Below are 13,310 nucleotides of genomic sequence, written 5' to 3'. Positions count from 1 at the left end.
CAGGCACTAATAAAGAAAGAAAATGGGGAATGGTCACGTAATAGTGAGGAATCCCTTGAGGTGCTTCTCGATACACATTTCCCATCGGGAGATGGTTTAGAAGAGCCAACAGGCAGCACTCATACTTCGATCACGGAGCGGGTAGTGCCAGGCTTGGTGACCGATACCAAGATCGAATGGGCGGTGAAGACGTTTTCTAAGTTTAAATCTCCGGGCCCAGATGGTATATTCCCGGCCATGCTACAAGTTTCAAGTAGATCGGTCGTGGAATGGCTTAAAATAATATTCGATGTGTGTATAAGACTGAATAATGTACCGCACTCTTGGAGAAGTGCTCGTGTAGCTTTCCTACCAAAGGCGGGGAAGATCGGTCAAGTGTATTCCAAAGATTATAGACCCATTTGCCTAACATCATTTTTGCTCAAAACCTTTGAGAGGCTCATAGATGTGTACAAAAAGTCCAACGTGGATGAAAAGCTGCTCTCACAACACAACATGCGTACACCAAAGGCAATTCGGTAGACACGGCATTGCATAGGGTGGTAATAAGCATAGAGAAAGCTCTCGAATATAAGGAATATGCTCTATAAGTCTTCTTAGACATTTCCGGGGCATTCAAGAATGTTTCTAAATTGGCGATTATGGATTGGTCTTCATTACATTAAAGTACATCCAGCATTAACCAGATGGATCGGCTGCATGATAAATTGCAGGAGGATTACATCACAATGGGAATTATACGAAGCCACGAAATCAGTGGACAATGGCCCGCCGCAGGGAGGGGTGCTATCACCTCTGCTGTGGACGCTGGTCATCAACCAACTGCTCATGCGATTCGATGAGGTACCCGTAAAACTTACGGCTTACGCAGATGACGTTCCAATTGTCAAAAGTGGAAAGTGCCTTCCAACGATTAGCTCTTTGATGGATTGGGCGCTTCGGGATATTCATACCTGGGCATCTAATGTCGGGTTGAAAGCCAACGCGGAGAAGACGGATATGGTCTTGTTTACGAAGAGGTACAAGGTCCCAAATTGGACCAGGCCTAAGTTAGGAAGGATTACCCTACAGGTGAAACTTTGCACTAAATATCTAGGACTCATCCTAGACAGTAAGCTGTCATGGAAGCTCAACGTGGATTAGAGGGTGAAGAAGGCCTCAACGGCACTCTATGCATGTAAAAGAATGCTGGGGTGTACGTGGGGCTTATCGCCCCCTCTTTCTCATTGGCTTTTTACAGCGATTGTAAATCCTATTCTATACTATGAAGTTCTTGTTACATTCTATCTATCTTATCTTGTTATTTCTATCTTATCTTTCTTGTTATCGTATAAATCTGGTTGGCATTGACAGATTTATCTTTTTAACTCATATTTAACCTAACATAAGGGATTAAACTCGTACATTTTTGACATATTTATCAAATTAACTCTGAGTTAAAAAAATAACTTGCCGTTCTGCAAGTGGGCCTTATACGATCGCGTATAACATGATACCAAGCAACCAATTTCGCGGGCCGAGGGCCAAATCAAACAAAAAACATTTGATTTTAACAATTATCACAAGCAGATATGGAATTTTCAAGTAGCATCGGTTCCGTAGTTAACGGTTTTGACGATATCAAATTTTACTGACGTAATAAAATCAGACAGGTGAAGTCAATATTACAACAACAAAAATTTGACGGCCCTCATAGTCCGGTCATGAGTTTTAAAGTAGTTGAGAGGGAAAATTGTTGGTACTAGTTTGCTACTTTTTCACTACCTTAGTATTGTAATGTGCGGAAAAGAGTGAAACTCGATATATTTCACATTGTAAACGGTGACATGCAAGAAAGGTGAAAAGGAAACAGGAATTGGGAAGAAAAAGTAGAGGAAGTTGAGGGGAAGTCGGAAAAGTAAAAAGAACAAGAGAAAGATGGAAAGTGAGAGTAAAAGTAAGAATAAGGTTAATGGTTTGAGGCAAAGTATTAAAAAGAAAACAGTAAGAATAAGGATAAGATTAATAGCGTTTTCTTTTCTGACAAAAGTGTTACGCTTTTTGTACGCTGAGCAAGGGTTGTGAATATAACTTGTTCTATTCTACAAAACAGGCAACGCCTTTACGGGGTATTTCGTTCTTTTGTGAAAATTGTTACCCAACACAAAAGCGTTACACTTTTACCCTGCATAAAATGACGGTTTGGCAGCCATACCATCTGATCGTGACAATTTATTTTCGTAACTTCACAAATTTTTAGCGAAGAAAATTGAAATGAATGCAATAATTGCTAATGAATTTTTATTATTATTGACAACGCTGCTGAATCAGCTGATACACGAGGTAGCCATTTATGTTCTTTTCATGCACTTTAAAAGTTGACACTTTTCAAGGGTAGGAGTAACTCTATTAGGGTGTTACGATTTATTGAGAGGGATCGGGAAATTGAATGAGCCGAATAAAGTAAACCAGAAAATGCAGATGGGATAGAAAATAAGAGTGGAAGAGGATTAGACAGGGGAGAGGTAGATAGGTAGAGAAAGTCAGAATATTGTCAGTCGGGTTTGATCATACGGCTGGGGAGAATTTGATGTTTGTCCTACTGCTTTCAGGGACAGCCAAAGCTGTTTAAAATTAAATTCTGAAAAGCCAATTTTTTTTGCCATCAGTTAAATCTATAAGCCTGTGATTTGTTGAAGCATCGCTGCTGTAAAACCTCTACTACATATTTTTACACCAGCCACCTCTTTCTGCTCAATGAGCCTACTTCAGCGCTTGGTTTACATAGATAAATGTTGGGTCTTGGGACCGTATACCTCCCAGATACTCATCCGCAACTTCATCATATTGCTCCAGATCGTTATTCATCTCATTGACGTCAGCTGTATATTTCCATATTCCCTAGTTGTGGAGAATTTCTTTAGTTTTCCCCTCAGGAAAGGGGAATAAACCCGCCCATTCAGTTTCGTTGGTTAGGGCCGTAGTCAATTAAACTCACGATATGTTCCCTATATATGTGTGTACATATTATTATGTATAGAATTTTGAAAAGTGGGCGGTATATAAAATTTTGAGAATGAGAAGGTAGTGGAGGTGAGGGCAATTAGGAAAAAACAAAAACAAGGATAACTGGAAGAAAAAGTAAAAAAGTTGTAGTCTATTCGATGGTATAGAGAGTGATAGAGTGAAAAAAAGTTCACATTTCAAATAGAGGACAGGACAACATCTGCCCGATACGCGAGTAAATGATAAAATTGTGAAGAATATTAACATCACTATGCTGTTAGTAAATAATCCCAACAACAAAAACAGCAAGCAGCCACACTTGTGTACATACACACATCCATAGAAGGCGACAAAGAATATGTCAAACACATAACCAGCAGCTTAAAGCAAAGATTTTATCTCACATACACATATGTAATCATCAGCTAATTGCAGAAGTTGTTACTCACACATGCACACGCATATAACCAAACAGGAGATACAACTGTTCTAGAAGGTGAAACGTCTAGACCTTAGGAGAAATATACGAACGGGGCAACAGAGAGTATAAAAGCAGCACTGAGGAATAACTAATCAGTTTGATTTAAACAGGCTTTTGTGAAGCACATATAAGTGAAGTATAATTGTACTAGAGATTACTTTGCTAAATAAAGACCATTTTGCAATACTAAATATTGCAGTTATTTATTCGACAGTTCAGCGATTCGAACGTTAGCACAAGGTGCGTAATTATCAGGAATTTCCCAAAATTCGTTATAATATGGATATGAAGACTATTTTTTTATTAACTTAACACAAATACTTGTTGTGAGTGCTTTAAATGGTATTGAACAAATTAAATTGCTCATAGAAAACAATTATATGCACGTGCATAATGAATTATTTATCCTAAAGAGTTTGCCACTGCGATATGTCAGTACAGTGTGTACAAGACAAACTCCATTGTGAATGATGACTAAGTGTGATATCTTCTGAATAGACGTCAAAATTCCAAAGTGATTGGATCACCTGATTTGTAATAGCCTATCGCTCTCTCATTCTGTTTCTCTTTCTATAACCCGCTGAAGATAGGCGCCGCCATATTGAACACCCTGTCAAAACGCTAAAAAGTAGCCATATTGAACATCCTGTCAGGCAGTTGATAGATAAGATATCACACTTAGTCATCATTCACAATGACAAACTCAGAAAAAAAATTAAAAGAACCCCAAAAAAATTTAGAGCTTCTTAACTGCATGAAATTTCATTGATTAACGGCCTGCATTGAAAAAGTGAATGAGTATATGCGAGATTTAAGTTTGCTTCCATAAAGATGTCACAAAATATGGTATTCGAGTTAAAGAAAAAAAAACTAAGTCCACTACGAGTAAACGTATGTATATACCATACATGCTCTACAGATGATCCGAGCAATCCTGGAAAACTGTTGTTTGTAGCCAATAGGCAATAACTTACTTAAGAATCAAAGTGGAATGTAATCTTACAGTAAATATGCAACAGCTGTATAGAATAACTTTACGGCCCCTTTACTTTTACATATTTTTCAAAGGACTTAGGCGGTTATTCCTTATGACCAGATGGTACCAAATGTAGCATGCTTTTCTGCGCACTTGATACTGGTTCAGAGATTTTTGGCGATTGAGTTTTAACGTTAGCGAAAGCTAAAATTAGTGAGTGGTCGTTCTATTGATGAGCTATGCTGCAGAATTGACAACTATCTTTCTAGTCTTTCCAGTTTTTCGTCTCACTTAACTTGGCAGTATCATCAATCAAGTCTCTGCAGTGATGTTAAAACACCGCGCTCAGAAATTCCACGGATGTCTTCTTTACTCACCAGTGCTGGAATAAATTAAAATTCGGTAAATACGATTTAAATTGTCACTAAAAACCTTGTATGAATATTGGTTGGCCTATGGCCAGCTATTATGGCTGATTGTAGTAGAATATTTAAATTTTTTTAGCAAAATTAGCTATGTAGCCAAGTTTCTTCAATTCAACCTCAATAAAATTGTCACCTCATTAGCGATTTCTAAACTGAGCTAGTGAATAGCACAGTCGTTATCGTAAATGAAAAATCATTAGTTCAAATTTCGACAAGTCGCATCGTTAACTTAGTAAATTCGTCTGCACAACTTTTAGATTTTATAGTTTTTTAAGAAACAAATTAGTATACTGTAAAATTGTCTATATGTATGTCGTTTAACTTTAGACTCACAAGTTTCGCGGGAGGGGTGCTATCACCTCTGCTGTGGACGCTGGTCATCAACCAACTGCTCATGCGATTCGATGAGGTACCCGTAAAACTTACGGCTTACGCAGATGACGTTCCAATTGTCAAAAGTGGAAAGTGCCTTCCAACGATTAGCTCTTTGATGGATTGGGCGCTTCGGGATATTCATACCTGGGCATCTAATGTCGGGTTGAAAGCCAACGCGGAGAAGACGGATATGGTCTTGTTTACGAAGAGGTACAAGGTCCCAAATTGGACCAGGCCTAAGTTAGGAAGGATTACCCTACAGGTGAAACTTTGCACTAAATATCTAGGACTCATCCTAGACAGTAAGCTGTCATGGAAGCTCAACGTGGATTAGAGGGTGAAGAAGGCCTCAACGGCACTCTATGCATGTAAAAGAATGCTGGGGTGTACGTGGGGCTTATCGCCCCCTCTTTCTCATTGGCTTTTTACAGCGATTGTAAATCCTATTCTATACTATGAAGTTCTTGTTACATTCTATCTATCTTATCTTGTTATTTCTATCTTATCTTTCTTGTTATCGTATAAATCTGGTTGGCATTGACAGATTTATCTTTTTAACTCATATTTAACCTAACATAAGGGATTAAACTCGTACATTTTTGACATATTTATCAAATTAACTCTGAGTTAAAAAAATAACTTGCCGTTCTGCAAGTGGGCCTTATACGATCGCGTATAACATGATACCAAGCAACCAATTTCGCGGGCCGAGGGCCAAATCAAACAAAAAACATTTGATTTTAACAATTATCACAAGCAGATATGGAATTTTCAAGTAGCATCGGTTCCGTAGTTAACGGTTTTGACGATATCAAATTTTACTGACGTAATAAAATCAGACAGGTGAAGTCAATATTACAACAACAAAAATTTGACGGCCCTCATAGTCCGGTCATGAGTTTTAAAGTAGTTGAGAGGGAAAATTGTTGGTACTAGTTTGCTACTTTTTCACTACCTTAGTATTGTAATGTGCGGAAAAGAGTGAAACTCGATATATTTCACATTGTAAACGGTGACATGCAAGAAAGGTGAAAAGGAAACAGGAATTGGGAAGAAAAAGTAGAGGAAGTTGAGGGGAAGTCGGAAAAGTAAAAAGAACAAGAGAAAGATGGAAAGTGAGAGTAAAAGTAAGAATAAGGTTAATGGTTTGAGGCAAAGTATTAAAAAGAAAACAGTAAGAATAAGGATAAGATTAATAGCGTTTTCTTTTCTGACAAAAGTGTTACGCTTTTTGTACGCTGAGCAAGGGTTGTGAATATAACTTGTTCTATTCTACAAAACAGGCAACGCCTTTACGGGGTATTTCGTTCTTTTGTGAAAATTGTTACCCAACACAAAAGCGTTACACTTTTACCCTGCATAAAATGACGGTTTGGCAGCCATACCATCTGATCGTGACAATTTATTTTCGTAACTTCACAAATTTTTAGCGAAGAAAATTGAAATGAATGCAATAATTGCTAATGAATTTTTATTATTATTGACAACGCTGCTGAATCAGCTGATACACGAGGTAGCCATTTATGTTCTTTTCATGCACTTTAAAAGTTGACACTTTTCAAGGGTAGGAGTAACTCTATTAGGGTGTTACGATTTATTGAGAGGGATCGGGAAATTGAATGAGCCGAATAAAGTAAACCAGAAAATGCAGATGGGATAGAAAATAAGAGTGGAAGAGGATTAGACAGGGGAGAGGTAGATAGGTAGAGAAAGTCAGAATATTGTCAGTCGGGTTTGATCATACGGCTGGGGAGAATTTGATGTTTGTCCTACTGCTTTCAGGGACAGCCAAAGCTGTTTAAAATTAAATTCTGAAAAGCCAATTTTTTTTGCCATCAGTTAAATCTATAAGCCTGTGATTTGTTGAAGCATCGCTGCTGTAAAACCTCTACTACATATTTTTACACCAGCCACCTCTTTCTGCTCAATGAGCCTACTTCAGCGCTTGGTTTACATAGATAAATGTTGGGTCTTGGGACCGTATACCTCCCAGATACTCATCCGCAACTTCATCATATTGCTCCAGATCGTTATTCATCTCATTGACGTCAGCTGTATATTTCCATATTCCCTAGTTGTGGAGAATTTCTTTAGTTTTCCCCTCAGGAAAGGGGAATAAACCCGCCCATTCAGTTTCGTTGGTTAGGGCCGTAGTCAATTAAACTCACGATATGTTCCCTATATATGTGTGTACATATTATTATGTATAGAATTTTGAAAAGTGGGCGGTATATAAAATTTTGAGAATGAGAAGGTAGTGGAGGTGAGGGCAATTAGGAAAAAACAAAAACAAGGATAACTGGAAGAAAAAGTAAAAAAGTTGTAGTCTATTCGATGGTATAGAGAGTGATAGAGTGAAAAAAAGTTCACATTTCAAATAGAGGACAGGACAACATCTGCCCGATACGCGAGTAAATGATAAAATTGTGAAGAATATTAACATCACTATGCTGTTAGTAAATAATCCCAACAACAAAAACAGCAAGCAGCCACACTTGTGTACATACACACATCCATAGAAGGCGACAAAGAATATGTCAAACACATAACCAGCAGCTTAAAGCAAAGATTTTATCTCACATACACATATGTAATCATCAGCTAATTGCAGAAGTTGTTACTCACACATGCACACGCATATAACCAAACAGGAGATACAACTGTTCTAGAAGGTGAAACGTCTAGACCTTAGGAGAAATATACGAACGGGGCAACAGAGAGTATAAAAGCAGCACTGAGGAATAACTAATCAGTTTGATTTAAACAGGCTTTTGTGAAGCACATATAAGTGAAGTATAATTGTACTAGAGATTACTTTGCTAAATAAAGACCATTTTGCAATACTAAATATTGCAGTTATTTATTCGACAGTTCAGCGATTCGAACGTTAGCACAAGGTGCGTAATTATCAGGAATTTCCCAAAATTCGTTATAATATGGATATGAAGACTATTTTTTTATTAACTTAACACAAATACTTGTTGTGAGTGCTTTAAATGGTATTGAACAAATTAAATTGCTCATAGAAAACAATTATATGCACGTGCATAATGAATTATTTATCCTAAAGAGTTTGCCACTGCGATATGTCAGTACAGTGTGTACAAGACAAACTCCATTGTGAATGATGACTAAGTGTGATATCTTCTGAATAGACGTCAAAATTCCAAAGTGATTGGATCACCTGATTTGTAATAGCCTATCGCTCTCTCATTCTGTTTCTCTTTCTATAACCCGCTGAAGATAGGCGCCGCCATATTGAACACCCTGTCAAAACGCTAAAAAGTAGCCATATTGAACATCCTGTCAGGCAGTTGATAGATAAGATATCACACTTAGTCATCATTCACAATGACAAACTCAGAAAAAAAATTAAAAGAACCCCAAAAAAATTTAGAGCTTCTTAACTGCATGAAATTTCATTGATTAACGGCCTGCATTGAAAAAGTGAATGAGTATATGCGAGATTTAAGTTTGCTTCCATAAAGATGTCACAAAATATGGTATTCGAGTTAAAGAAAAAAAAACTAAGTCCACTACGAGTAAACGTATGTATATACCATACATGCTCTACAGATGATCCGAGCAATCCTGGAAAACTGTTGTTTGTAGCCAATAGGCAATAACTTACTTAAGAATCAAAGTGGAATGTAATCTTACAGTAAATATGCAACAGCTGTATAGAATAACTTTACGGCCCCTTTACTTTTACATATTTTTCAAAGGACTTAGGCGGTTATTCCTTATGACCAGATGGTACCAAATGTAGCATGCTTTTCTGCGCACTTGATACTGGTTCAGAGATTTTTGGCGATTGAGTTTTAACGTTAGCGAAAGCTAAAATTAGTGAGTGGTCGTTCTATTGATGAGCTATGCTGCAGAATTGACAACTATCTTTCTAGTCTTTCCAGTTTTTCGTCTCACTTAACTTGGCAGTATCATCAATCAAGTCTCTGCAGTGATGTTAAAACACCGCGCTCAGAAATTCCACGGATGTCTTCTTTACTCACCAGTGCTGGAATAAATTAAAATTCGGTAAATACGATTTAAATTGTCACTAAAAACCTTGTATGAATATTGGTTGGCCTATGGCCAGCTATTATGGCTGATTGTAGTAGAATATTTAAATTTTTTTAGCAAAATTAGCTATGTAGCCAAGTTTCTTCAATTCAACCTCAATAAAATTGTCACCTCATTAGCGATTTCTAAACTGAGCTAGTGAATAGCACAGTCGTTATCGTAAATGAAAAATCATTAGTTCAAATTTCGACAAGTCGCATCGTTAACTTAGTAAATTCGTCTGCACAACTTTTAGATTTTATAGTTTTTTAAGAAACAAATTAGTATACTGTAAAATTGTCTATATGTATGTCGTTTAACTTTAGACTCACAAGTTTCGCGGATGGCTCATAAATAACATCCAAACTGCAGGAAGGGCTTGCAAGCTTAGGTTTCACTGGTTTGTTTTGATCTTCTCCGTATTCTTCCTCCTCAGTCGTATTTGCTTCTTCCTCCTCATCTTGACTCGGCACTGGGCTAGCCAGGTCAATGTGACTAGGTGCTTTCAATGGCAATTCAGAACCATCATGCACACGACGAGTCAAATCGTAGGCTACTCTTAAAAAACGTTCGCGCATAATTGAATGCTCCTTTAGTTCGCTCGGTGTACGTTGCGGCTGTGTACACAAGAGGTAATCATCAGTTTTGGCACATTTCTTTTTGACTTCGCGCTGAAAGCGCGACTCCTTTACTTTTTGATTTAGGCGTCTTAACTCATCTTCGATGGTCATAACTTTAGAAATGGTTGAATTTTCTGGTCGATCGCATTTACGCACTTTTTCACACATTTCGATCTTCCAATCGGTGGCATTGGGATTGTCTCCCATATAAGTGCGCACCTCATATGGATTCTTGGAGGGACTAACGTCCGATTGCAATGTAACGAATTTTTTCAACATTTTCTAAAAGTTATTATCACTTGGCTTTTACTTGTTATAAATGCACGGGAATATTTGATGTAACTATTTTTGTCACGTTAAATAAAATTTTTTTTATTTTTTTTTTTTTTGTTTTATTACATCCACAAAGGCCGAGATTCAGGTTAGGAATAAAGAAAATAGAAACAAATTAAAAATTTGCTAAACAGAAAATTTTATAGCCTTAACGCTGACAAAAATCACACAGTTTTATTTTACTATTTTACTATTTTTTTAATATTTGAATATTTTTCTGCTATTTTTTATGTTCTTTTATGTATCCAATTTCAAATTTTATTGAACAATTTATTACAGTTCATTGAAATTAAAAAACATACATACTACATCAAATGCAGATACTGATAGAACGTCACACCCAGTATTTTTGATGTAACACAGTCGGAAGCGTAATGCTATCGACAGGGATGTCCAATATGGACGACATTCGTGACGTGGATTTCAAACGACGGGTATTTACCTCGACAACAATAATCCGAAAAAGAAAAGTTTTAACTGTCAGGAGATATTTGCAGTTGAATTCAACAGTTTTCATGTGGTTGTTGTAATTTTGATGAGAAAGGTGTGCTACGCACAAATACTATGGATCCCTACCCCCAGGTTTCGGATTGGTCCGGTTTTTCGTGAAAATATTTTTATAGCCGTAAAAATTTGTTTTATTCGCCCCGCTATTTGTGTACGGATATTAGCGGTCCATTGCTGCACGGTGGGGTATTTGATCAATCTAGCTGGCTAAAATTAAAACAGCAGTTATTTCTGTTCAAAAAGTGGTTGTTTCACTTCATTGTTATTAAAGGAAATATTTGACAGTAAATTCACGGTGTTCCGCGCAGAATTACTATGGATCGGGCCCGGTTTCGAATGGACCCGTGGTCATTTTTTGGCATTACAAGAGATATGTCAATATGGGTATATTTGACATTTTTAAGAAGGGTTGCCACCTTACCTTCTTTTTATATTTCTTTGTATATCCGCTACCATCTCGGAAACGGCTTAACCGATTTGAATCAAATTTTTTACATCGATATAATATTACATTTTAAGACCTTTCTCCTAAGTGTTGCCACTGAGGATGTTTCCACAAGGTTGCCACCTTTTGCCAATAAGGGTATCAGTCTCTTACCAAATTGATCACCACTCAAAAAATTGATGTAATGCGTAGCCGTTTTTCTTATTAAACTTTGGAAAACCCACAAACTAATGTATTGCCAATCAATTACTGACATGATATGCCATGAAAAAAAGATATATCTTTTTGTTTGCAAGTTTTTTAAAAAATTTAATATTGAAAAACAGTAGTATTACAAGTAGAATAAGTCAGTTAAAACATGCAGTATAAAAACTTTAACATATGAATTAAAAACACGTTTACCTGTCCTAAAAGAAAATGTAACTAGATTTGATTAAGGCTAAACAAATGAACAAGTATTTAGGTTAGAAGAGTATATTATATTGCTTTTTAATCCAAAAATACATCGAACTGCACAAAATTTTTATGCATTTTAGAAGTGCGCGGTTAGCTGCGTTGACGTTGCAGATGGGTTTTGGGATATGTATACTATTCAGTGGACATCTGGGAACGCCAGGGAGTATATTCAAAAAGAAATTGGAATATTTTAAAAAATCGACTTTTGGGCAGCTAGATTGATCAAATACACCATCGTTCGTTGGTTTAGACTTTTACCCCAAATTTCGCGAGGTAAAAAAGGTGGAAAGACTTAGGAGATTGTTTTTTGTTTCATAATAGCTCATCAATGGAAGTGCAGAACCTGTTGCCACTATCGTACAGTCATTGGCGTAGGACACTATAATAGCTGGGTCTGGTGTGGAAGAGAGCTTCGACATTAATATTTGAAAAAAGGGAACTATCGGACCATGGGAGATCTTATACTAAGGCAGGGGCGTAGCTACGGGGGGCTTAAACCTCCTCAGGATCATTTGATTTTTTAGGTCGTTACAATTCAAATATTGGATGATTTTATGTCTATGTTAATAAATTTCTTTATAATTCTGCTACGTATTTACTTTTTTGGTGATATTATATTTTTAATATGCAAGCATATGTATGTACGAAGTGAACACTTATATTTTAATCATATGCTGTTTCATAATAATTCTGCAATTTATTAAATATACAAATGTACATGTTAACTTTTACTATAATTTCATAAAGAAGGTTCCTTGTAAATTTGTCTAACGACCATCTACATACATATTAGAGAACAGCAAAAATCGACCACAAAAACGTTCGATTAAATACGGAAACATGATCGTGTTCAATCATCCAACTTGCTTAAACGAACATAACCGACATTGATTTAAAATCAACCAACTTATTGCATGCGTGAATATAATCAATTCAGGCGTTTGCCTCAACCGCGATTACATTCATCGGAATGAAAAGGCAAATATGGAAACTCCATGCGTCTGAATATTTGCATGATTCTTCTGCCCTTACGGTCACGGCGACAAGATTGCTTACGGTTCTGTTTGTTTGCCGAACTAAACGATACTAATTCTCGTGCTTTGATTTTATTCTCCACATTTAAATAATGTTAAATTTACAGCATTTTTTCGAAGTACACATTTCCTATTTTGAAATATAATGCAAATTTGATATTATTTTTTCATATCAAAACACACATTTCAAAAATGAAGAATTCAAATCATTTTATAAATGAAAAAATAATGTGTTTTTCATATTTTAAAATGTAAAAAACACATTAGTGTGTTTTCCGTGTAGATATGACTTTTTTAAATTAAATTTTTTTCTATTCGATCAGTTTCTTTCTTTTGAATTTTATATACGTATACGTTAGATCTCATACATAGGCTCAAAAAGCATGAATTCTACTTATTCCTGAAGGAGGTACTTCAGTTTTTTTATCAATTTATCTATGATTAATATTACAGGAATGCGATTCTGTGGCTTTTCCTAATGTTCACATGTTGTTGAAAATCTTGTGTACGCTTCCAGTAACAACGGCAACAAAAGAGATATCTTTTTCAACTCTTAGGCTGATTAAAAAGATACTGTGATATTTCACTCAATAGTCGATATGTGGTTTTAGTTT

General features: G+C 36.3%; 1 protein-coding gene across 2 annotated transcripts in view; it reads right to left on the bottom strand.

Annotated features, from left to right (window-relative positions):
• LOC137252903 (uncharacterized) overlaps positions 1 to 10,200 on the bottom strand; it is a 144,646-nt gene extending 134,446 nt beyond the window's left edge. For both annotated transcript variants that reach the window (XM_067789038.1, XM_067789039.1), the window contains exon 1: positions 9,634 to 10,200. In XM_067789038.1, coding sequence (XP_067645139.1) covers positions 9,634 to 10,200 — 567 coding nt within the window. The remainder of the gene's footprint in view (positions 1 to 9,633) is intronic.
• Between the last annotated feature and the right edge of the window lie 3,110 nt (positions 10,201 to 13,310).

The sequence above is a fragment of the Eurosta solidaginis genome, chromosome 5 (genome assembly GCF_040869045.1).
Source record: "Eurosta solidaginis isolate ZX-2024a chromosome 5, ASM4086904v1, whole genome shotgun sequence".
NCBI classification, from domain to species: domain Eukaryota; kingdom Metazoa; phylum Arthropoda; class Insecta; order Diptera; family Tephritidae; genus Eurosta; species Eurosta solidaginis.
The sequence above is the reverse complement of the archived record's forward strand: the minus strand, read 5'-3'. Positions and strand labels throughout refer to the sequence as shown.